The 27,378-nt window shown below is 41.3% G+C and overlaps 1 protein-coding gene across 13 annotated transcripts in view; it reads right to left on the bottom strand.

Annotated features, from left to right (window-relative positions):
* TAMM41 (TAM41 mitochondrial translocator assembly and maintenance homolog) overlaps positions 1-26,248 on the bottom strand; it is a 106,236-nt gene extending 79,988 nt beyond the window's left edge. The window contains exons 1-9 of one of the 13 annotated variants that reach the window (XM_065845453.2): positions 26,066-26,246; positions 24,721-24,900; positions 22,905-22,997; positions 17,879-18,029; positions 15,516-15,661; positions 12,783-12,948; positions 10,629-10,691; positions 3,288-3,385; positions 1,595-2,962 (exon numbers count right to left, since the gene is read on the bottom strand). In XM_065845453.2, the coding sequence (XP_065701525.1) occupies positions 3,309-3,385; positions 10,629-10,691; positions 12,783-12,948; positions 15,516-15,661; positions 17,879-18,029; positions 22,905-22,997; positions 24,721-24,900; positions 26,066-26,203 (1,014 nt within the window). In that variant the 5' untranslated portion in view covers positions 26,204-26,246 and the 3' untranslated portion in view covers positions 1,595-2,962; positions 3,288-3,308. The other 12 variants (XM_065845454.2, XM_071813329.1, XM_071813328.1 and 9 more) reach the window with 12 other exon arrangements.
* Between the last annotated feature and the right edge of the window lie 1,130 nt (positions 26,249-27,378).

Here is a 27,378-nt window from a genome sequence, read left to right as displayed (position 1 = left end):
TAAATGAGGCAAAATTTGGAATAATATTTTAGTTATTAGCCTCAGTTATCTGGTAATATATTCAGTACATGGAATAATTTTCTAACAACCCAGTGTGCAGCAATTGGCATTTTTTAAACACAAAAACTACTATATTTTTCTGCTTACAGTATTAATTTTCCAGAAGTTCGACTACAGGAACAGAATTCACACAGGCACAGAGAAGAAGGCACAGTTTCAGTAGCAGTGACTGCGCTGATGTGTGGAGGACAAGCCCCCAGCAGCAAGCACCCGCTGCGCACGGAGCTCAGGCTCGCTCGGACCCTTCCCACACGGCCTGGAAAGACAATAAACACAACTACAAAAGCAAGCCCAGAACAGAAAACGTTTGGTTACATTAAACATACATAAATAAATGAAACCTGCTGACTATTCATGCAGAGGGTTAGTTTTGAAATTGTACCATTTCCTCCAAGGAGTTGATACATTACGTGTGTCAGCTTCAGTTTCCAAATTATTTGTGTGTCCTGAGACTTTCACATATGAGGATTTTTTCATTTTTCTTTCGCCCTAAGTAATACAGTGGGCCCTACTAAAAATTTGCTAACACCAATTGCTGGTGTAAAAAAAATAAATCAGTCTTCTGTAGGCAATTTCCCCTACAGCATACTTCATTTGGGACCAAAAATCCCAAGTGCCACCTCCTTAGATGACTAACGCAGGCAGCTCTGCCAGCGCTGCACCTCTTACCTGGGAACTCTTTCATCCCGAAGGTCATGACTCCATCCTGAATCCTTCCTCGTGCTGTTCATCTGTCCAAGGGCTCTGTATCTCTCAGGGTCTGTTTCAACCACTGGGATCAGTATTCTTTGTTCCTAACAACTTTCCAAACCTAAATAAGTCAACATCTCATTCCAGATTCCTTTTTACTAGACCTTATGCTGAAATGTAAAAAAACCTAGGTAGCTATTTCAGGTCTTCACTATATATGCGGTTAATTTTAAGGTGGAGAGTGTATATTTTGTATAAAATACTTCTAGATTGTCCAGAAAGGAACCTCTTCATGCAAACAAAATAATCCAGCCAAAAAACAAGGTTAATTTAATTTAAGCACTGGCTAAAATTCCCTAATTCTTATAATATAAACTTCTCATTTTGTGGACTTTGGCCCCTTACTAATAGGGACAGGGGCTGCTCGTACCAGACATACAAACATTTGCTGGTTGAAGTCACTTCTTTTGCAGGATGTGCCACCTTAGAAACCAGAGTCAGCCTCAGCAAAGGCACACTGGAGGGGATTTGTCTTAAAAATTCTAGATTTATCATCAACAGATAATGCAAAATGTTAGAAATCCACCCATTACCTTAGAAAGTTACTATTTCACTGTAATAATATTTTCCAATCAAACAACAAAAAAAAGGACATGTCACGTTACATACAACAATGTATTTTCTGTCTCCTTAAGTTTATGCTTTGAACTGCTCCCTGGAAACAATTAGCAGCCAGCTTCATTCCAATATATATATATATTTTTAAGTGAGATCGCTAAATCAAATGTAGCTTGAGAGATGGCCATCCTGATCACGTAAGAGACAAGGAGCAAATACATATGAATCAGGAAAGATACACTTTATTTCCATTTTTTTTACTTTAAATTATTTTTACCATTGACACTCTCACAAATAAAATGAAGTGTTCTCTCAATTTTTCCTATTAAGAAAAACATCAAAAGTTGGCAAACCCACCTGATTCAGTGCAGAAAACATTCTATTTACAACAGATGCTCCAAATTTACTGCGTCACACATTAATACTGCCAGAAATGTCCATTCTTTAATGGCACGATTAATGTAACATGCTATGCACAAGTCCAATTTTCTTTAGTTTACCTAATTCAATTAAGCAAGGGAGAACAAGTTTTATCTTTGTGGACAGTATTTTCAGGAAAACATAATAATAAAAGAATCAAACAACAGGTACTTTTGTTCATAAAATTCCCAATTTCAAAGCGCTTCGATAGAATCTTCCACCAAATAACACGCATTTCAGACACCTGCACGAGCAGATCCTGAAGGTCAATGACAGGAGGACTTTCCTCCCAACCCCAACACTTGCACAACACTCCAAGAGCCGGGCAGTTGTGCAAGGTACACGCGAGTATGATGAGAGGGTCCGACACCTGACAAGGCTCTCATTTCAAACACTTCCCTGTGGGAAAGCAAGATGTGTGGTTCCAGCCACCTGGATGATAAAGGAAGGTCAATACTAACATGACCATCTGGACGGTCAAAGAAATGATACTAACGTAATTAGATCACAGCAAAATATAAAGGGCTTTGGACAGATTGTGTTGAAGTACGTTTCTCATAATTGCAAAGAGTGATAGCCCAGACTCGTGAGAACGGTATCTCGGGCTGGATGACCATCCCAAGCGCAGGGGATGTGTCAATGTCCTCGGGCCTGGCCTGTGAATGAGTGGGAACATAACTGAAACAAACATAACATGAGTGTGGTGTGGTTTTAATAACAATTACTGGAAAAACATCTTATGTAACATCTTAGTCCAGGCCCGCATCTGTAAATCCTATAAATCGTCACTGACTAATAAAGAAGGGCTCAGCCCAGCTCAGCTCTGCTCTGCTTGGCTGGGCACTCCTTCCTGAACACGACCTCTGTCTGTGCGTGCACCTGTCTGCTGTGCGTCCCGCTGTGCGTCACTCTAATCGCCGCACTTCCCCACGCCGAAAGTCGTCGCTGGAAGTTTTTGGATTCAGAACGTCACACATAAACTGACTTTTCCTCCAGCGTGCTGTGCAGAAGCAGCCAGCACGCACCCTCAGCAGAATCCTGAGGGTGAACCTGGAAGCGCAGAAATAGCATATTTCGAGAAGACAGTTTCATATCTACTGAAAACTCAATGGACTTTCCAGTTCCATAAGTCTCTGGCAGAACTAAAATGGGACAGTGAATATTTTGAAAGAGCCTGTGGGTATTCAGGAAAATAAAGTTAGCAATACATAGAAAATTAGTGGCTTTGGTTTTTAATTCATATGTACAATCAATCCTTTTCACTCAGGGTTTCTGAAAATCCAGGCTATATTATACAGGAAAATTCATTTCGGTATTTATAGAGTATAATTCCTTTGCCCTATTGCCATCGAACCTTCCACTACTAACAGAAGTTCCTATTTAACAGTAAAATTGGGCACGTAAATTATTAGAACAGACTTCTTAAATACACTTTAATCCTCTCATGTAGACAAAGCAACATCTGCAAAACATTTAGATAAAAAGTACCATTTATTTACCCACACAGAGTATGTCAAGACTCAAGATGTCTTCCTTAACCATCCCTTTGTCATTTTATATAATTTCCTCATACTGTAAGTTACAGATTTCTTTGCTCCTAAAAAAAAAAAAAAAAGAAAAAAACAAAACCCAGAACACATCAACATTTCGGAAGGCTAACTCAAACACTCAGACACCAGCTTCCTACGACATTATTGCTCTACAAGAATGACAACCTAATTCATCAGGCAGACATGCAAACAGCTTTCTTGTCACATTCATAACACAGTAAATTATGACACAAAAAATACTTGTAATAATATCAAAGCATGCAAAATAGCACCGGTTCGTTCTGAAGGCCTGACGATGTTGCATACAAGCGCATTATGTAGACAACGACCACGGTGCAGCAAACGCAGAGATTAGTGATAAACCTCTGAACTAGTAGAGAGGGAAACTTTACATCATTGCTCCTAAACGCTAAATACAGGAAGGCTTTAAAGCACCCGTGTCTCCTGCAGACCCTCCCCAAGCCAATACATGATGCACAGCTGGCAGACAACAATCTTTATCCTTCCAATTTCTTCTGCTGCCCCGAGTTTAGTGAGCTTGCCTGGTGCTGCACCTTGGTTGCCTTGTTGCAGAGCAATTCTACGCAGTTAGAACTGAGAAGCATCACGCTGATGCCCATCTTGATTAAATGTCATCAGACCCTGCAGCCCACCTGCGGCTTTCTCGGCCAAGCAGCCTAGAGCACTGCTATGCAAAGGCTTGTGAATTCAAAATGAAAACAAGGTAATTGGTTTTCTTTCATATGAAACGTGCCGCTGAGGTGGAAATGTGTCCTGGTATCAACAAGCTGTAAAGTACATTATAACCGCCTTGAATAATTTGCTATTGCCTCATCCTAACTAATGGCAGCTACCATTTGAAAACCGAGAGAATAGCACATCCGCAAGAGAGTGAAACTGCTTGACTTGCATAATGAAATGACATCTGTGCCCTCAGGTGAAAAAGATAATGCTGAACCAATGATGGGTACCAAAAACGAGATTAATAAGGGATATACCCAGGTGAACCAAAAGCAGCAGAAGTAACAAGGTGATGACGAAGAGCTATAATATGGTAACACTGCTGATATCAGAAGTACCCATGGACGCCAGTGTGAACACCCTGTCACAGGGATGTTTGTCTGGACATATTTTGCTTCAGAGTAACATGTGTGTCACCTGTTTATAATAAACCTCATAGGAAGCCAGAAGAGCTGCCGGAGCCCAGCACCATCCTGCAGCAGCCCACGTAAACTCAGCTTTGGTAAATTCCACCCCATGTGGCCAGGCCAGCAACCAAAGGCGGCGCTTCTCCACTTCCACAAAGATGCAGAAGGATTTTGCAGCAGTCATTGCCTCTGAGCTTTCACACGTTTTAGATACAAAGGGACTGAGGATGACTCCCGCCCGATTTGTAAAGTGTACCCTTTGGGTTAAAACACCTCCTGAAGTTCTACCAGGGATGAGCCTTCACCTACAGACCCAGAGTGAAAGAGGTACATCCTTTTGCTGGGGTTAGTCAGCGAGTATTTGGAAACATGAAAACAAAATATCGTTAGTCTGGGAATTTCAGTGGGGTTCTGAGATCCTAGCCAGTGGAGCTACTTGTTTGTCCTCCTTCCAGCTTGTTTTGATTCAAAAAACACCCCAAAACACACACCAAAAAAACCCAACATAAAAGACAGAGTGACTTTTCAGATTACAGCGCAGTCTAATCACACCCTTACACATTCAAAACTGAAAAGGCAAGTTGTTAATGCTGCACTGAAAGCTTTAATTTTGACACTTACATACACAGGTTAAAAAGTACGGTAGATTATACGTAGTACAATCTTTCTTATTTAATAGAACGCGATTTACCTGACAAGACTGATGAGAAGCAGACAGAAGCAATTTAACAAAAAGTCACACACTACGACACACCAGAACACAAGTAAAGATCTTCTGGAACAAACAAGCAACTTAGACCCAGGTTTAGCCATCTAGTGCATTGGACTTTTTTGGGGGGGGAAAAAGGTATGATAATAATTGATTTTGAAAAGACCTTAGAAAGTAATCAAATGAAGAGAAAATACTTTAAGTGAAAGATGCATTCAGGATTAGCAGTCTAGAGTCACAAGTCGAATGAGTAGGCAGTAATAAGGAGAAGTGCATGTTCTATTTCTAAAGGAATGTGATCAAAAGTAAAATGCCTATCACAACAAATATACTGTATATAATCAGTTTTGCACTTCTTGTGTCTCTAACTGCAATTTAAATAAACTCAACTTTGCCTTTTGTAAGGAATCATCCATACATATATTTTCAAATACAAAACCATGTGCATCTCACATGTAAGCTCAAACTTTTCTATATCTCATAGGTTTTTCCTAAAAGCAAGCACACTAACGAAGTCATGACAAGATCTTCTTTGCAGCATCTCAAATAACAAGTAAATAACCATGTAAATTCTGAAGTGCCTCACACATCTGCATTAAAATCACACACAGTGTAAGAACTGCAGCTGCAGAACACGGCCAGGCTGAGCTCAGCAGAGTACACAAGTGAAAGAAGTGGTTCCAAAGTTAAATCTATGTAACTGTACGGTTTTGAAAGGACTGTCTGATCTCCCAGGTGCTGCACTTCCAGGACACAGCCCCGAACACTGAGGTTGCTCTGCTGCACTGGCAGATGGACACACGGACAGCCCTGCAGGACTGACCTCGCTCCCCCCACCCGCTCGTCAAGCGCCTCCGGCACCCGGAGGATCTTCTCCTGTTTCCCGCGGGGAACACTGCGGAACTCCACCCACCGCAGCCTTACGGAATCAGGCACTTGCATTTCTGCCCCGGCACATCACGCTACGGAGCAAAATACAGGTTTACACATCCAGCTGGTTTCCTACAGCAGCCCTCAGGGTGATGAGTCACATCTGTAGTAAAAGTTGATGGCTGTAATTATGGCTCAGTCTCAGAATCTGAAGCAGTTGGACCACATGAAAACGTCTTTCTACTTCAGCTATGAAACTACGACTTGGCGGTTCCACCTCCCCTTTAGATTTTCCACTATATGATACAGAACAAAGACTTGATGCACATGGAATCAAGACCACAACATTTCAGTGTAAACATGCATTGTATCTGCTTTTACTTAACAGTCCCATGTTGGGTTTTTGGAAGTGTTAGTGTGATAAGATAGTAATTTGGCTGGAAGTTCCCCAGTAGATACGGCTGGCTGTAGTATTCTTTATTTCCTTCTGAAAAGAAAGACTAATGCACATACTTCTGAAGAGTTGCCATGTGGAGGCAAACAGTTCTATATTATGGGTATATCATGCATACCCATGCCAACACTTTATACATTCACAGTGAAGTGCAGTGGTATGTAATATCTGCTTGGGCAGCTGATGAGGAGAGCAGTTACCACACATCTATAGAATATTTTATAGGTAAAGCTGTTCCTTATAGTTAAAGGGGAAAAAAAAAATCCCTGAAGACATAGTATACAAATATCCCAATTCCAAGAAAACAAATGTTATTCAGAGCAGCTCCAAGCATTTGTGCTAACTTAAACGTCTCTTGAACAACTGCTTCAACCGATTATTTAATCCATACTATTTAATTTATAAGAAATTTTTAAGGCTTGCAGCATTCTTCTAGTAAGATATAAAGAAGGGCTCTAAGCTAAAGAAGTATCAACATCTCCTTCAGAGGAGCTAAATATAAGAACATCAGAGCTGGTTCCCAAACACCACACAGACTCTGGCTATGTGGGAAAATAAATCAAACGCTGGTGCCATCCCTAATGGGAAACAGAAAGGCAACCTCACCACAGACTCAAAGAAATACACAGGCACATTTCAAAAACTAAATAGGGCAGCTAACAACAAACAAAAACACAGAGCTTGAGCTCAACTTCAAAACCACACTGGCAGGGGAAGATGAAAAAGGTTCTCTTAAATGGGTTGAATTTCTTTATTTTGCTTGCTCTCCTTGCCAGCAATGTTAATACACAGCATGCCGTCTCAGCAACGACCAGCCCTGATTTAACATTTCATTTAGAAACATGTTCTCCATGGGACTACCCTGCTACAGACCACTGTAGTGATTTCACTTCGTGCTGTTGTTGTTAAGGTAAAACAATCAGCTAAGGAAATAATTTTGTGTCCCCATTACACTTCAAAAACAATGATGGCCACGTAATGAAGATGAATTATTTGGTGAGCAGCCTTGAGACAAGAGTACTTGTGCAGTTACCAGGCAAGTAAGAAAGAAACAAGAAAAGCAAGAAAAAAAGGAAGAAAAAAAACCCCAGAGCTTATTTAATGGAGCCACTGATTTAATAAATCTCTTTCATAATTCTCTTGTTTTCACTACTATTCTTAACTAAACACTGCAGACAGAGCCATAACACTTCTCCTAAAGTCTGTGCTAGAAAGTGTGAAAAGAGATCTCGGGGGAACAGAACATTAGACGAGATTCTGTTGAAGGATGGAGAAAGAAATACAGCGTCCCTAGGGATTAAATTTAAAAGCTCAACACGTTCCTGTAGCATACATTCTGTGCACAAGTCGAGCAAACACTCTCTATGTAGGAGCCACGATGTTTCTGTCTGCGCAGAGTGTACCTATAAAAACGTGAGCTGAGAAGAGCCCCAGTGAAAGGCACAGCCAGGTGAACAGCAATGATGCCTGACCCCTAGTGACGGATTTTAAATAAAGAAACCGACATTGGGAGAAAATCCTCATTAGAAGATACAGCAAGATTTAACGCAAACTCCATCATAAATGTTTGGAGAGAAGTATTAAAAAACAAAACACAAAACCAAAAACGGGCAAAAGGCTTCTCCTAAATAGCTCCTAAATAGCAGCGTGTCCAGGGAAGATCACTGAAGCACACACAGCCACCACATCTGAAAAATACTGAGGTCACAGGCTTCGGCAGGTAAATTCGATTTCTTCTTTAGTATGAATTGCAATGTAGGTTTTTATTCCAAGGCTCCTACTAATGATTTCCCTCAGTGCATAACCTGTAAGTAACCCCCAAAAGATCAATGCTGAATTCTGCTGCTAATGGTTTTGGCCAGATGATTCTGGCAGAAGTGCATAAATACAGTTCAAACAAAACAAAATACATTATGCTAAAAGAAAACTAAAATCTCCCAAGCCTCACTCGAATCTGGGTTGCATTTGAGGCAAACGATCACAGTAGTTTTGCTCTGAATGAAACTGCGTGTTCAACACTGAAAGCACTGGTAGAAAATACGTGGTTTTAAGTATAAGTGTCGGTCTGTGTAAATTGTTGGTTAGAAGACAACTGAAGTTTGCTTTAAAATTAAAAAAACAAAACAACAACAACACACAAAACTACAAAAATCACACTATATATAAACCAAAAAGCAGTTAAGAGAAAGGTAAGAAATACCATTTCATAGATATCTAGTTTTGGGGGCACAAAACAGAAAACATGGTAAGAACTACAAGTCCTACTAAAAGATGGATTAGGACCTCCCAAAAGCCCTGTTAACAGTGCAGGCTTTAGTGATTTACCGCGCGAGACACCAAAGGAGCTAATGATTCCCAGCGGTGACTCTCTGTCTATCAGAAGGCGGGGAAGCGGAGCGTAACGACCTGACCGAGCGGAGCCGCTTTCCTGCGCACTCCGGCAGCCACGCGCCCGGCTCCGCGGGGCGGCCAGGCTGGCTCGGACCAGCACCCGCTTCGAGGTCATAACGCTGCCTCTGACCCCTCCCCTCCTATTATTTTGCTCTACAGAATCTGCTCCCCATGGATGTAGATACAGCTGGGTTACACGATGACATTTGTAAAACAGACGTTGCAATACAAGAAGTCTTGGCCACTAGCAGGTAATTTTGACAACAAATCCTAAAAGAAAAGCCTCACCTATTTGATTGGAAACCTTACACTAGAAACTCATCCCTGCCATATGCCTAACTCATACAAAACAAAAAAATTGCTTTTCTCAGTTGGAGTTATGCTCTTAGTCTCCTCCAGCCACTAAACAATGTTAAGCAATAGTTATGATTCTTCCAGTTAATAAAATCAGACTATTAACAGTAGCATATAAAAACTACAACCGTTCCTGCTTATTTGACTCAGTAGATCACTAATGGTCTTGAGCTCTGTAACTCGCATTTCTTTACAAGGAGGTACAAAGTGTCACGTGGAGTCACCAACTCTAATACTAAATGGGAAGAACAACTCAAGTCTGGATAAGGATTGCCCAGTGGGAAACTACACAGCTGCCTTTAAAACCAGTGACGGCATCATTTGTATAGAACGGCTATTGTGGAACAATTAGGAATATACATGAATGAGTTCAGAAAATCATCTGAGCAACATCATGCTAGCAGGGAGGATTTTTCACTTGGCAGGAAAGAAGACTATCTCTTAATTAGAATTTTAAGTAAATGAATGCTCAGGTCTGAAGTCTGTCTTTTAACTGAGCTGCAGTGCTCCCAGCTTTTTAAAATGTAACAATTAGGACACCTTAAAATTAGATTTAGTGCAGATCTCAGAAAACAGGCTGAAGCTCCAGCTGTGTAACTGGCAGTGAATTTCATTCAGTTTGGAAGACTTTGATAGCTGAAGAGCATCCTTGGTTTTCTTAGGTTTCTACACAACCAAGTCCTTTTTCTCCCTTCTATACCTTCTCTCGCATTGACTTTGTAATACTCAGCACTTTTTCTAAAGCAATTAATTTTGCAGTATGAGAGTGGCAGTAATATCCAACCCTCACCAAATATATGCTCAGTTTGGAATATGGGATGTCTTCAAATCCACATCTGCCTGCCGAGCCCAACAGAAACATTGGATCCTGTCAGAGTTCTCTCCCTCAACACTCATCCCCTCCTTTATTGAATGATGAAATAACCTCACTCTCTACATCGGACACAAATACTATGTACTGATCATTCAGGGATCCACTCACATGTGGAAAGCCACACTGAAGTATAAAGTATTTTTTTTCATTTTTTAAAACACAAAAAGAGCAGAATTAGTGCACATGAGCCAAGCCTGGCCCACATATAAAATTAAATTGAAATCAGAAGTTGTTTTTTTGTTACTTTTTGGTTGTTGGGGGATTTTGTTTAAGAGTCACATAGACTCCAATTCCTTTTGGCATTTTACAATTTCTCAATAGTTATATAAAGCTTCTGCTTTAAGTATTACTTCTATTTGCAGGGGTTTTCAATTAAACACCCAAAAAGTTTAAAGAATAAACTCTTGTAACAAGACAGCCTTGGGGCCCTGTAGGTTTCACTTTGTGAAATCAGAAGGCCTCTGTTGATAGAAATCCCACACATTCTTACCAGCTGTCAGGACGGTTTTAGCGCTCTGCACTATACTGGAAGATCTCACAATGCCCGAAATGCCTGCAGATAGAAAAGCACAGATGTTACCCATCTCAGCAGTTTTGTGGGGACTTTTTTATCCTCCAACACACACAAAGTTAAACATATTTCCAGTTATACAGTCAAGGCAGACTGCAACATACACTTAAGCTGTGAATGTTTGTTTCTGTTCTGCTTTGTCATACTAATTGAAAATACTCTCTAAGCTATTTTATATAACATACCAAAAAAAACCCCCAAATCAATATTAAAACAGATAACAACCAGTAGGAATTGATCAAATTAACTCATTTAGTGTTCCCATTATTTATCTACTAAGATGACTTGTCACAAACGATTCAGAGTTGTTTCACTTCAGTGCCGGCACATTAACTTCTATAGCAGAACAAGTTATGCTCATTGTTTACTTCAAGATGAAATGGGGATGTTGCACTTTTCTGATCAAGGAGAGATGCTCCTCTTGGGCAAGGCTTGTTTGCCTTTTTAAAATCATCAGCTTTTGTAGATAAGGCTTGTTTACCGCATTCAGTTCTCATTGTACAGCGGTTCTTAGGCATTAATAGAATAGTAGATAAAACATTTTTTTGAAAAGTATTGTTTTACCTGTTTTAACACATACATATAAATGCATGTTGATATGTGCAGAACAAAACCACTGTACATTACTAAATACTTTAAAATGTAGACATGCAGCAGTCCTAGTGTTATTCTTCCAAACTGAAAGTTAGTCTTCTGCATTAACCAGAATGCAGAATATAATTTCAAATATTTTAAAATTCTTCTTTCAAAGTTACTTCTATAATGAAGAAGCAAGCTTAGGGAAACCCATTAATAAGTAAGAAGGATACAATATTCCACAGGAATAAAATCTGCAGGAGTAGGGGTGGGGCAGGAAGGGAACAAATCACGCTGAGCTAGTAAAATCCCCAGGGACAAGGCAATTCAACTCGAGCAATCAGCCTTGTCTTGTAGGATTATCGCATGGCTTGCCTTGTCCTTTACCCAGACTCTTGAACTAGGAAAATCTTTTGGTCACAAAAGTGAAAAAGGGGTTTTGATTTGTTCTCCTAAGAGTATGAACCGCTTGGCTTGAGAAGACGCTTTGACAGTGCCCGGCTGCCCATGGGGCCAGGGCCGCAAGGCCCCTGTGACAGAACGGCAGCACCGCTCGCTCGGGGGGCACCGCTTGCTCGAGGGGGCACCGCTCCAAGCTCTACAACCACACGGAGCTGCAACCACTGCGGCTCCTGTCCCCACATGCAGCTGTTGTCACATCCCTGTAGTCCAGCCGCAGCAGCACAGGAGCTGCCGTGCACTGACAGGACAGGAGGACACCTTGATGCCCAGGTGCAATTTATGCCGTACTGTCAATGGAGAACTGCAACCCTCAGGAGCTTTATTTCCCACAACAGAAATGAGTGTTGAGAGCTCCCTTAGCAGCTGGCCAGTGTCTAGTGACTCTCTGGCATCTAGGCAGCTTCTGCTGTGCTCAAGGAGCTTGCAAAACTGGCCACCTGGAACTAAAACATGTCAAGTTCTTTAAAGATATAAAGGACTCTTCAAGTACTAAATGTTTTCATTTTTCTGCAGAACAATAAAATATTGATGTCTGCAGCATAAGCTTTAAGTTGCTGTATGAGCATTATCGTGCCTCAGAGAGGCTGTGATGATGAGAAACACCTCAACATTTTTCCTCAGAGCCTGAGTTCTCCACCAGAGCTCACGTACCTGGACCATCAAAATTGGGAAAGATAGCATCAGCAAGCTAGACAATCAGCTTATTAAGAAGAAGTTAAATCCTGAATGTGTAAGGATCCCAAACAGACTTACATGTTCTAAGCAGGCCACACAAATTCCTAAAGATTATTCCTTTCAGAATCCAAACCAAAACATATCTTTCTATATCAGCAGGAATGCTATTTGCTAGTATTTGAGAGAACCTGTTTGCAATGAAACAAATACAAAACTGTACTTTTAAGAATGTATCTCAACACTAATCTCTTGGTTTTGTCTTCCTTCTCTCTAAATCATCCTTCTGAACTCAAGGAACATATATAAGTCTGTATGCCTATAATGCCTTTAAGGAGATGATAGACGCTGACCTAGGCTTACCTTGATGCACCACGAGTCCGCAGTCAGGGTCATGGGCAACTTGCAACAAAATTTCTTCCACGTCTCTGTTTTTCCCAGGAGGGCCTACCAGAGAAGTTATCTTTTGTTGCAGAGTCCTTGGCAAAGTCATTAGTTGTGTAAATTGACCTTCTGGACTTTTATCAATCTGAATGTTATAAAAAGTAAGACCGTAAAAACATTCAGTGTTAATAAAATAAGTTCGCTTTTTCAAAAAAGTCAGTAAAGTGTTCCGGTTATCTTTGTTATATTTGTCAGAGGTTAAAGAACATGGTTGTTTTCACTTATAAAAATTACAGATAATGCTAATGAAAACTTCCCAAGCTCTGGGAGAGGCAGTATCTCAGTTCTGAACCTCACTCAATGCAAAGGTGTTAATTTTTATCCAAGAGAAGACTAATGTACACACATGATCTTGCTGCCTCTGCAAGCAACATTTCATTGAAACTGGATCATTTCTGCTCTATACAATTTCCTTTGGAAACATAAGCACACTACAATGAAAAAAAAAGTTCCCAAAAGACCACTTAGCTCAGTTCAAACTATACACACACATTTCAAGTTTAGTTTGAAAAAAACACTTCTCTGTTTTAAACTCAAACCACATCTGGTTTGTGTAATTTGAAGGAAACATCCATTCCACATTTTCCAGTCTAAATCAGAAATTCAAGGACCCTTTTCGAATAGAATGATACCAGCATGCAGGCCTGTACACACTTGAGACCACACCTGGAATATTGTGTCCAGTTGTGGCCCCTCAGCTCCAGAAGGACAGGGAACTGCTGGAGAGAGTCCAGCGCAGCCACCAAGATGCTGAAGGGAGTGGAGCATCTCCCGTGTGAGGAAAGGCTGAGGGAGCTGGGGCTCTGGAGCTGGAGAAGAGGAGACTGAGGGGGGACTCATTCCTGGGGATCAGTATGGAAAGGGGCAGTGTCAGGAGGATGGAGCCAGGCTCTTCTTGGTGACAACCAGTGACAGGACAAGGGGCAATGGCTGAAAACTGGAACACAGGAGGTTCCACTGAAAGATGAGAAGGAACTTGTTCCTGGTGAGGGTGTCAGAGCCTGGCCCAGGCTGCCCAGGGAGGTTGTGGAGTCTCCTTCTCTGCAGACATTCAAACCCGCCTGGACACCTTCCTGTGGAACCTCAGCTGGGTGTTCCTGCTCCATGGGGGGATTGCACTGGATGAGCTTTCCAGGTCCCTTCCAACCCCTGACATTCTGGGATTCTGTGATTCATTTATACAAAATGTAAGCACAAGTCCTGAAAAATGCATAATGGAGCAGATCTCTCAAAAAATGTGAAGAGTTCAATTCCTCCCACACAAGATTTTAGACAGTTCCTGAAGACATCAGACAGGAGACCAGCTGCCCTATGCACTCCCTTTAGTCAGTGGGGAGAAAATGACATCCAGATGAATCACCCACTGACTACAGAGGGAGCCGACAACACACAGCTCTTCACATCCATGCCTGAACCAGAACTATATGAACTAGGGTCTGCCTTCAATTGTTTTCGAGGAATCTTTTAAGAAATAATTTTCTCTACCTCTGAAGAAGCGTATTTGGAGAAGTGGTTTCTGCTCCGCATTAAACAGCACTCCGAGAGCAGTTACCCTCTTCAGTCTGGGCAATAGCTGCCAATAACCAGACCAAGGTGTGAGGAATAAAGCAGCAGCCTGCTACCAGGATTTGTTGAACGGTAACACAACTGGGATTATTATTCTAACCAGGCATTTTCTTGGAGGAAGCATTACTGATTCTTTTCAAAATTCATTTAAATATTTCTTCCACCAAACTGCTCAAAAGCACACTGATGAGGAAACATGGGGACAGCTGCAGTATAATGCAGATCTGTCTACACTGTACTCCAAAGCACTGCAGTAACATTGTATACTGTACTCAAGTTTGCTTATATATGTACTTCAGTTTCTAACAAAGACACATTCTAAAATGAGACATTCATGAGATAATTACCAAGGTGACTCGCAGATAGACACCCATGCCCATGAGCTTGCTATTTGCAACTTCATGTTGAAATGTGAATCGCACTTGAACACTCACACACAGACATGTACAACACAAGAGGAAAAATTGCTATGGGAGCCCTGATTGTGGCATCTCTCCCCTAACTGCAAGGTTACACTTACATCTCACGTCAGAAAGACAAAATTCAAGATACTGCTCATTTTGGATACCTGTTTCCCAAATACTAGGAAAAAAAATGTTTTAGTATGGGTATTTAAAGATAATGGCAGAATTTTCTTTGGGTTTAGTCAACTGATCTTCATAATTAGCACTGCAGGGTTTGTTTGTGAGATGCAGTTTTTGACTACAGAAAGTTGCACCTCTAAGTTATGGTCCAATCTTTTTAACACAAACCATATGTTTATTCACCACTTCCTGGAATGTTGTTTCCATATGGTAGTCATTAGAACATACGTTTTAAAATGATCTTCCCTTGTTCCCTTGCTAGGGCTCTAGTTCCGTGCCCATACTCAAAGCAAATGAGCAGTAGTCACTACATATGCAGAGTCGGGTATTTAAGGCAAGTCTTCTGGTTGCAGAATTAACTAAACAACAGAAACATAACAAATAGCAAGTACAATGACTACAAATGCTCGCCTTAGTGTATGGTATAATTCTTGCCTTCTGTCAATGTGATAAAGCACTTCCACTTGCTTGTTTTAAAAATGTTTGGAAGAAGAAAACTTGCCTCTAGCCTTCCCAGATGGTGCTTATACACCACTTGAGGGGAGTCCCGCAATATGTTGCTGTACAGCTTCTGAAAATGGGGAACATTGGGTTTCACTATGTTCTGCACTTTCCATCTGTCTTCTCCTATTACCATTCTGAAATCACCTAGTGAAGAAAATAAAAACAGTTAATTCATCAGGAAAAAACTCAAAACTCAAAGAATAATATAATGGAAACTAACAGTACAAAGCTGTCACCTAAAACTTTCTTCTCCAATTCTACCAGTGTCTCTATAACCCATAATAAGGCTCACTATTCAAATACCTTCGAGCACAGAAAAATCAGATTCAGAATTGTTGTGTGGCCTCTGCTGCGTTGTCATGTCATCAACCCACTTGCCCACATTTTCACTTGGACAAAAAAAAATTCCAGCTGTCAAGGTCAGCCTGGAAAGCAGCAGTAACACAGTAATACTCTTTGCAACAATACATGGGTTCAGAGACTACTGAACAGATGGACCAGCCCAAATACTTTGTATCCAGAAACATAGAACCTTCAATTTTCTAATATTGAAAGAAAACAATTTCCATTGTCTCTGCACTTCAAGGGCCGTGCCTGGAGCTCAGCTAATGGCACGGTAAGATAACAGCATCGCCTTTTCCTCTTAGCCACGTAGTTTATTAGTAGTTTCAAAAAACAGCTGCTTTTAACACCACTGTTATGTTACTGATCTTTTCACTTTCTTTTATGATACATGACTGACAAGTTCAAGGAGAATAAGTAAAAATACAGTCAGTCTGTAACAGAGCGCTCAGCCGCCTCTGTCAGGTACTACCTGGTGGCTTCCAGGATGAGCAGCCAGGAGTGGGAGGCTCAGTGCAGCACACACCAGCACACGAGATCCTGAAACAATTCATCTGCCCACCTTCAGGAGACAAACGTTGTCGCAAGGTGGCAACTCGCTTTATTTCAATTTATGCCAAGCCGCAAAACAAACACTTCCCCTATAAATGGAACTGACTCACCACTCCCAAAAAATGCATAAAAAAAATAAAAGGATAAACATTTTCCAAATTAAAGCACGAACAACTGTTTTCAGTAGTCTCCAAAGAGACTGACTGGAGTAACACATAAAATCAATTTTGTCCATTAGTATACCCTCCGAAGAGTTTAAGACTTAACAAAATGGTAGCAAAATAAAATAACCACAAACATGTCATTGACAGCCTTTTTCTTGAACATTCCTGACTGGGAGTCTTATTGCTCTACTTTGTTCACACAGTGAAACCAACGTCAGACCTCTCACAGCATGGGAGCTGATCTCCCATGTCTTCAGTTAATTGCACTGTTTCAAAGGATCTGTAAAACAGTATCTTGGTCCCTAGTGCTCACCAAGAATCTAGTGACATGCCTGGACAGGTTTCAGGGGGGCAGGAACGCAGCCCTGCAGCAAACTTCCCTGGTTAGCAACCCTGAGCTGCCAGCACCCTCTGACTGTCGCTTTCAAACACAATATTATTCAGAAAAACCTGCCACAGAGAAGCTGCACAAGTTGCATCTCGACTGACCAGAGAAGCACCACGTGGGGAACAGAACACTGCTCAGGAGAACCAAGGGGCAGCTCAGGAACCCTGCCAGCCCCCCTGTGCTTTCATTTCAAAGCCAAACTTGCATTTCTACATGAGCAAAGCAATGTTATGTAAAGTACAACTCCAACCAAAGTTGTTCACAGTGATTTAATTAAGGAGATCAAAATTTAAACTGCAATGCTGGATTAAGTTGTAACAATAAAGTCTTGTATTGAAGAGTCATTTGGAGTAATTTCTTTTTTTTTTCCATATCCATTCATACCAATTTAATCACTAAAGAAAGCAAGAAATTCTCTTACTGAAGAAAGGTTAGAAAATACCAACCAGGAGGTGAGTGTTAAATGTACGCTGAAGAAACATAATCCGGATCTTTAACTAAATAAGAACCTTAAACACTGCACATTCAAAAAGAGATAACAAAACATGGGTCAGACTATCAGATGAATCATTACACTGAGAGAGGAAAGAAAAATATTCCAAATGTTTCAAACCATTAAAACCAAAATAAAATCCATATAAACAGACAAAAACCAACATTTCACCATATTTAATCACCCACCCTTAGCTATTCACAAATCAAGCATGTGTAAGAAGTTTTGCTGATGTAGCTATACCTATTTTCTACGAACAAGCACAATTAGCCTTGCCGAGCTGCTGCGTAACACAGCATTAAAATATAGTTATTGGAGCATGCAACAGCATAGGCACAAAGCAAAAAAGCAGGTGACTTGTTATACGTCAGACTGTGGTACAACAGCTCCAACTGCAGCTTTGCTCCTCACCGTACACTAACCGGAATAGGAGAGTCCTGCAATCTGCATGTAGAGATCTTCCTCAGAGAAACTCTCTGGTAGCATGAGGAAGGCGGCTGTGACCGCACTCCTCAGATTGCTCACAAGGGCAGCTTGCAGCTTGCTGTTCTCATTCTGCGTCAGGATTTTCACCTGAAAAGCCAAGTCACAGGTAACAAGACTTCAGGAAAGCACTACTGAAGATGGAGCTAGAAATGCCAATCAACCCAACATGAAAAATAACAAATTTATTTAAGATTAGACCCTATTATTATAGTACAATAAAGACTAGAGTGTCCCCCTTTCTTTATACAGTGGAAGAGAGAGGAACATTTTTAGCAGCCTGGTACAAAAGGCTGTTTTTACAAACACGCGCAGAACTGCTATAAGCAACAGCCGTAACTCATCTCTGAAGAGCTACTCACCTTTTCATATTGATGAATTCGGGATTCATCCAAATGGTACGAACACACTAGCAGAAATACTTCATATGTGATTACGCAATAAGAAAATAAAAATGCTACTGCCACACAGAAAGACAATGGAATTCCAGAAAAATAGGCAAAATAGGTAAGTTGTTCTATTCACCTTCATTCTTGTTTTTTTTTTTTTTAATAGAGGACTCCTCTATCATATGCTTCAAGTAGTTTCTTAGATATTAGTTGTCCTTCTAGAAGAAGCGGGGCTTTATTTTGCACTTTGAGCAGAATGTGAATTTCACATATACACGCTGAACACATCACTGAAGTTGAGTGCTTCTAAGTGCCACAATACAAGTTTATTTTCAGGAAACATTCAAACTGTTTTGAGACCCACTACAGAATCTACTCACCTGGGATATGGAAATATACTGAAATAAAGAGCAGATCTTCAGTAAGGCCTGAATATAGACACATATTATTAGAGAACATGAGACAGAAGCAGCCAGCCTGGTTTCCAAGATGGCAAACTATGCTCTACAGAAACAACTCTCCCCAGAACACCTGCCTGTTGTGAGTCTCTGTTTCCAGTTAAGCAATGCGGCCTTTCTCATAAATGGCGGCTTCTTCATATTTCTTTACTCTTAAAAATTGCAAACTCACTGGCAGTTATAAACAAATGTATCCAACTTGCTTTTTCTCCCCAAAAGCCCATTCACACACAAATGAGTTGCAGTATTACCTGAAATTCTGCCTCCAAATATAACCTGAAACACCTCAGATATCCTTTCAAGCAAATATTTTCCTTTAGCAGTATAAATACTTTGTTACCGAAGGTGAGAAAAAAAAACAAACAAGAAACCCCAAACCAACACATAAACAAGAAAAGAGAATCAGACATATCTGGTACACAAAACTCTTGATACAAAGGCCACTGAGAAAGCAATGTCGGGGCTGGTCAATACTAGATTCAGAACAGAAGTTTTAATGACGGCGCCATCTCTCAGAAGCATAAAACTAGAACGATATCTCATTCTGATATGGTGGTGAATGTAGCAGTATACAGGCTGCTTGTTTCGATCATTCCGCACTAAAGCATGAGTTTGCCCAACATCAAATCCATACAGTAGTCTGGAATTGGTCCAGGGTGGATTCTTGAAGGATGTTTCCCCTTCTTTTTCATTTTAAAAACAAGGAGTTCACTGTACAAGCAAACATTCCAGAACTCCTCATAAATTACAAAGTAATTTGCAGGAAAAGTTTTAGCATTAAAATAAAAGACAGTGATAAAACACATTAAAATACCAAACATTCATCTGCCAAGGAGCCCAGAGTAAATTTTGTTTCCTTGAAAACCATGGGAGAAGTTTACTGAATGCATACAGAAGTTTATTGAATGCATACAGACTTGCTCAATAAGATCCAATAAACAAGACAGGCTGGTCATGAGCATAAACTAATATTTAAAATCTCATCAACTATTTCGCTTCTAAGTACTTTCATAACTTGCTGCTGCAGGAAAACCCCAAGGCCAGAGAGCAGAGGAGTCTGTGGCAACCCAAGCAGCCACGCAAACTGCTCAGGCCTTGGGCTGGCCCTGGACACAGCAGCAAGTCATGGGCATGTTTCAAGAATATCACGGTTACAGCTTTTCAAAAGGTGCAACTGCACAGAGACGCTGTTCCTCCTCATGGGAAACCATGGACTCGCCTTAGTGAAGTAAAAGGAATAATCTCCTTTGCTAAAAATACTCCCTAACACAAACTACAATTTTTTTCAAAGGGAAATAATATGCTAGGCTTCAAAATTTAAATGCACGAAACACTGCAGCAGTGATACCACTTATGAACAGATTTGAAACAGTTCAGATAGCTAGAAATCTCCCAGAAAGTCAGAATGCAACAGTTATCACCCAGGTACGACAAGGACAAACATTGATTCTTGGGGTAAAACTGAAAGAAGAGCTAAGTTAAGGAGAACAACAGTTCTGATCACAGAAGGGGAAAAAAATCCCATTTATTCTGATTTTACAGTATACAGAGAATTCAGTTAACTAACATCACAGCTGAGACCTATAAACTACAAATATTTTAAATGAGGGATATATTCAATTTTATAAATAAGCATGACTCTCAGCCATCAGAACAGCTGAAACTGGGAAATGTACTACCTCACTTCTAAGAAATTAACACACAAGACACTGCAGGCAAGCGTACACAAAGTATACAAAGATAATCTCATTGTAGAATGAAAGGCATCAAAAGCACTGTTCCTGTTTGCCATTTAGTTAGCCACATCCACATGCTGCTATGTAACATGATCAGAGGATTTTCCCATTGCCTTTCAACAAAGGTTTTCACAGATTTGTAAAATGAAGAAATTCTGTAAACAAATATGTGCTCTGTCATTCCCCTTCATGGGAATTTTTATAATACAGAAAAACTACAACTCCCCAGACCTCTCTAAAAAGCACAAGATATTGCTACACACTATTCACATGCCACTCTCACCTCACTTCAATTTATTAAACACTTCCTTCTCTTAATAGTTCCTCCAGGATAACAGTACATACAGCTTCTTATACTAAAGCAATTACTTATACCCTATGTTCAACAAAAAAATCAGTAATGCTTCAGATGCTTTTAAAAATCTCCTTCCTCTGCAAAGCAATTATGCATCATCTGTGCTTATTTATATTACTTTTTAGGTACAGCAGCATTTTTTTTTTCAGGAGACCCATCAGTTCTGGACAAAAATTACAACGAAGTTTATTCATTTTTTCAATACAGTTAAATGGGAATTTAGCTAACTAGGGCTATAAATTTCACATAGGATGAAAAGCCAATAAACATTTGACACAAAAGAGCCTGGAAAGAGAGGTCAGCATTTCTAAGTGGCAATTCCAAACTCCATCTACTCTGCCAAACATTCTGGAAAGATTACTCGGTCAAGGCAAGCAGCTCATAACAGAAACAAAACCTCCAGTGAAAATTAAGCCAAGATTTCCAAGCCAGAGCAAATGTTTTAGCTCATGTGCTAGAATAGCTTGGATGGCTTTCACTTGCAGTGACGGCTCTGGAATGGAACACCAGAAAGGCGCTGGGCTCTTCCTCCTCTGTGTGAGCGTGTGGAGGAAATTCCCGAACTGTTCAACAATATTAATCTGGCTTCAGACAACCGTGTCCAGAGCTCGCACAACCAGCAAACGGTATGCAAGAGATAATAGTGTATAAGAAAACAAACTTAACCCTGTCTCCCTTCCAAAAGAGACTTATTGTACATTTTAAGGAGGTAAAAAAAGCTTTCTGTTACTACCACTTACAACATACGTATCAAAGCATCAAATTGGTTGTGAGGCCAGGACCAGCAGATATTTGAAACTCATACAACAGACCTAAACAATTATCTGGTCATTTTTGTTCAACTCTGTGTAACACTAAAAATCCTACTTAGTGATTTTATAGATTCTACAAGAACAGACAGCTTAAACATTCACCATGTAATCTTTTGGTCCAATCCTAGTTTAAGTCTTGCAGTCTTCACTCAACACAAATTCCTGTGAGCCTTATGAAAATAATCTGGACTGATTTCTTCTTTAATCAATTAAACACATATGCACTGTTAACACACTGCCTTGTTAACAACCAAACAAAATACCAAATTCTTCCTTCTCGTGCAAGTATGTACTCCCATTGAATTTAATTGAAGTTATGAAGCACTATATATACTCAGAAGATGAAAAATCCTAAAATAAATCAAAGCAGAGGCAATTGCAGCTACACTGAAAATACTCCCTAATCACTGTTAATGTGAAATTCAGAATTCTCCCCTTCAGTTATTTTCCCTAATATATTAAGTTTCATTCTTTATAAAGATAACAGCTGTTCTAAGCTGTATCACGCTATAATACGTCCCTAGAGGCAGCAGCACTGAGATAATCTATTCAAGCTTTCACCACAAAATTTTAGTTAAAAGCATAATTAACTTCTGTTCAAAGCCTTGAACAGAGTTCTTTCCTTCCCTGCTCTCCTCTTCAGCAACTTCATCTTAGTGCTGCTGCCACCTGCTGAAAGCACACTGCACCAGGCACGCAGGGGACAGCAAAGACCTCGGGTTTTCATGATACAAACACGGCGGTGAAAAAACAACTTGCTTAACATATGGTTCAGTCAATTATAGATATTTTAACAACACAATGAACTAGACAGTAACTGCACGGCAAAGTAGCTTTCATCTTTCAAAATTTCCATTATTTAACTGGGTTAAATTTTGGTGACTCCCGTAATTTGCTATAAAAAGTAAATATTACACTTAACATTAAGAGGACTTCGAGTTAATACAGTCCAGTTATTCAAGATTTACTACAGGCAGAAAACTGATTAATGTACTTACCTTTAGTTTGTTTCACATAACGCAGGATATCATTAAGGACTACACCTCACTTCCTTTCTGGGAGATCACCCCTCTAGGGCTAGACCCCTAAACCAGGGCAGACCATCTGCTCAGTGCTGACACACAGATCCTCAACAGGGAAAACTACAACCAAGAATTTTCCAGCCCTGTCCTTTCCTGCATTTCAAGACGGGTAACTGAACAGACTAACACTTACTGGTTTTTGTAGGCGTCCAGCAACATAAAGGGTTTTCCAGTGAAGTAAATCATCAATCAGGGTGTCGGTGCTAATTACACCATATTTTATAACCTGGAAAAAAAGCAAAATAAAGGCTGTTGAAAAAACATATACTTGCACCATTTTCACTACATTAAACTTCACTACTTACTATAACTGTTAATTCTAAGGAACACACACTTCCAATAAAAAAGGATGCATAACACTGTAACATTTTTTAATGTTTTAATGAACACAGGTGGCAAAAATAAAATCCTATTTACATGCAAACTTTTGAGAAAAAAAAAAAAGTGGAACAGGAAAATGCACAGAACCCTCTAAGATCCTTTCTATAATCAAAGATACAATAAAGTCACCTCAGGCTCAGTTCGTAAAACAAAAGACTTTAAATCCCAAAGAAACGTGGTCTAGACAGACATTGCCATTGAAGAGACCTGAACACTGAAATACAAATATTCATTAAAAGATTTTGGAAAAGTTATGATTGGTTTTGTACCAGTCAAATGCTACAGTAGTTGGAATAATCCACAGTATCCTTTATGATATTGAAAACACTCAAGAAATAGTTTGTCAGAGATCTAAAATAAACAAAACTAGACATTTGTGTGTCCTGTTATTGGGGTGAATCGGGGGCTTTTTCTTTTCCTCTTTGATGTTAGAAAACAAATTGTGATTTTGTAGTTCATTTAATGTAACTGGAAAAAAATATGAACTTTCAGCCATTTGTTACGCATTTGCACTTTCTGAGTTTCCAAAGATTCTCACCACAGCAAGGCAGCCAGCTCCAGGATTTCTGGGTGACAAGAGACCATAGACCATGATTTGAATCATTACAACAGATAAAGGCATGAACAGACAAGAACAGAATTTCATAGCAAAGATGATTGGTCCTTAAAATAAAATCCAAAATCCCTTTTTACATGAAGAGAACAAGGTTTAAACCCCAAATTATTTCTTCATATAGATGCCTCTAAACAAAACAGCAAGTACGTAACAAACTGCTTTATCCACCCCTCCAACTTCCTAGGAAGAATTCTGACATGTACCTGTCGTTATTGCAGTCGTGGATGCTCTGAGAAATTTTGGTGAGGTATATATTACTCACATGGCATTTCTCCACAACTGTCTTTAATTTCCCATCCTTCCTAAAATAACTTGCTCTCCCTAAGTACAGTTTGTTGCCACATGACAAAAGTTACTCAAAATTAACACCATGACAGACACAGTATTTCCCTCCCCTGTGCCCTGTCCGCTCTCCTCCTTACCAAACACAGCCTACACAGAGATGCAGGGGTAGGACTTGCATTAAATTAATTAAGTATTAATTATACCAAACTTCACAGCTCAGGATGTTAGCCATTAAACAACACAGCTGTCAAATCCTACTTGCTATGTTAACCATTTGCATTTTACATCAAAGAAACTTTAAGAATCCACTTTGCTGTTACTACATGGTCAAGTGCTGAAATTAAGGTCATTTGCCCACATGCTACATTTCACAACCACGAAAACTGGCAGACAGCAAGTAATGAGGAACACGAATCCAGTTTCTGATGTGCTTTAGTTGTAATTGCCAAACATTGCTCGCACTTCTAAAGCACAAGAGCAGCTGCTGTGCTTGCTTTTTAATTAATATGCTGCTTGTGAAAGTTTGAGACATAAACACTGAAGATACCACAAGTTAAAATCAGTTACAATCTACAAAGTTTGCTTCCTGCACAGAAATCTGCTTTAGGCATATCAATACTTCACACACAAACATTTGACTTTATTTACTCAAACTATTTGCACTTACCCTACCATTACATGGCACTAAGGTATTGTAGTAAATCCCTGCTCCGTAGCTCTGTATACTACTTATCTGTTTTGGCCCAAAAACTTTTAGGAAGGAATAATGACTCCTGTTCTTTCGCAAGTTCATCATATGCCAGGTCACAGAATCATCAACAGCAAACACAAAGTCCAGCATATTGTCCTGTGGACAAAGAAAAAAGCGTTAGGGTTTATATGTCAGGAAGCAACCACTGTGAATCACGCCAATCTAAGATACACAGAGTACTGAACTATCTGCTTACTCAATTTTCATGGGAAAAAAAAAAATAAATCCAAAGCACAAGCATTCATGTTAAATAAAGTTTAGAGGTTCTGACAAAATAACAAGTTTTCTGCTCAGTCTAGCAGAGATGGTCCAAAATTTTCCTGAAGTGACCAACCTTCAACCCTCCAAAACAGGGGAGCACACGAGGAGTTCATCATTCAGGTTCACAGCTGTCGCTAATACACGAGGGCATGAACTGGGAAAGGTGGGCAGCCAAAGTCAGTTTAGCGCTGACAGCAAAAAACTCTACTCGTAGTATGTTCACTTGCTTTTGTCAACAAAACAATCCCAACTCCACAGATTTATAACGTACAATGCATTCCCTGCTCATCTGGAGAAGCCAGCCCACAGACAAGCTCACAGTTAACAATTCATACCTACAACATACTAACACTTGCAGTGACTGTTTCAAATTCATGGGCTGACCTGTTCCTGTGGCTCACTTGCTCTGGGCTGCATCTCAGCTCATCAGTTAACATTATAATAGTAAAAAGATGGTCTGTTTGCTGCATTTTTTCCCCATTATTTTGTGTGAGGATGAGATGCTGTTAGAACTCTGAAATTATTATCATCCTCTTTTTTCTCTTTTCAGGAAGGAGAACGGAGACACATTTAAAGTCACATTGGTGAGGAACGCTTAGAAGGCAAGCCATGATGACACTGTGTACGAACAACTTTTTAACGGTCAAACACACATTATAATTTCCAAGCAGCGTGGTCCCCAAACGATGAGGAATGGCCAAGGATGCCTCTCAAATGCGTCAAGCGCTTTGCTGAGGTCGCCGCCACACGGGCACGGCGAGCGAGCGCTGGGACACGCTGGGACTCGTGGGAAGCGGGCACAGGCCGCGGACACGCGGCGCGGGGGCACCGCACCAGACGCGGTTATAAAAGGACCGTCAGGACCGGCCCTCCCGGGACCCCGCTCCGCCCCGCACGGCCCCGCTGGGATGCAAGGGATTCCCGCCGGCACACGCGGCCCGGAGAGGCCGGCCCCGCCACACACCGCGGGACCCGGGCCGGCGGAGGCCGCCACGCTCACCTCGCCGTGCCCGGCCGAGGCGCCCGCCTGCCGGAACACTCCGGACCCGTAGGCGAAGGCCAGGCTGAGCTCCTGAGGGAAATGCGCCAAGACCCGCCGGAACTTAACGCCCGAACTGGAGAGCACGGGCAGCGCCATGGCAGCGCGACCGCCCCGCCCCGCTCCGCGCCGCACACCGGCTGAGGGGACGGGACGGGGCGGGGCGCGGCACAGCGCCCCCTGCCGCCCGGCGCAGCGGGTCCGTGCGGGGCGGCGCTGAGGGTGCTCCGAGCCCGCCCCGTGCCCCGCAGCCCCGCCACCGCGTTCCGGCCGGTGAGGCCCGCTGGGGTGTGAGGGAGCGGGACCCAGGGCACTTCAGGCCGAGTTCCCGCTAAGGGGGCGGTGGAGCTGAGCGGCTCCGGCAGTCATGTTCAGCAGATGGGTTTCATTTTCCAACCTTTCCCCCGTCCCAATTTTATTTTAACTGTTTTAGGTCATCACAGGTTTGTTCAGCTTGGAGAGGAGGACACTGAGACGGGACCTCGTGGCGGCTGCAGGTTCCTCAGCAGGAGCAGGAGGGGCAGGGCTGAGTTCTCTCTGTGACAGTGACAGAGCCCAGGGAACGGCAGGAACATGTGCCAGGGGAGGTTTAGTTTGGACATGAGGAAAAGGTTCTTCACCCAGAGGTGCTGGACACTGAACAGGCTCCCAGGGAGGTGTCACGGCCCAGCCTGACAGTGTTCAAGAAGAGACTGGACAGCGTCCTCAGACACACGGGGTGACCTGTGGGGCGTCCTGTGCAGGGACAGCAGTTGGACTCGATGATTCGTGTGGGTCCATCCAGCTCAGGACATTCTACGACTCTAGGTCTGTGTGCCTGTTCCCCTTCTTCAATTGTTTTTCCTCCTTTTTTTTTTTTTTTTCCATAATTTATGCTGCTTTGAGGCCTCCCGGAGAACAGTCGGCCAGCAAACACCCTTCAGTGTTCACATCGTGCCGGCGCTCACAGCGGTCTCACACTGGTGCTGAGCCCTGCTTGGTTTTAATTTTCAAGTCCCACATCATAAACTTATCTGAACTCCGAGTACTAAATCTATAAAAATGACTCATGAGATTGAAGCGTGTCTTGTTTCCTCACGATTTTATGCTTCCCTGCATCTGTCTTCTCAAAGATCACGTTTTATCTTCCTTGTTTTTACGTCTTTCAAAATGCCCCATTTACACCGTGTGCTGTTCTGAGGGAGCGCTGGCAGCTCACGTCCCGTCTGAGGCCTTGCCAAGCTAAATTTCGTACTCGCGCTAAGTTTCCAACTTCATTAGATCCTTAGACATCA

Source organism: Patagioenas fasciata, chromosome 10, assembly GCF_037038585.1.
Source record: "Patagioenas fasciata isolate bPatFas1 chromosome 10, bPatFas1.hap1, whole genome shotgun sequence".
Taxonomy (NCBI): Eukaryota; Metazoa; Chordata; class Aves; order Columbiformes; family Columbidae; genus Patagioenas; species Patagioenas fasciata.
The sequence above is the reverse complement of the archived record's forward strand: the minus strand, read 5'-3'. Positions and strand labels throughout refer to the sequence as shown.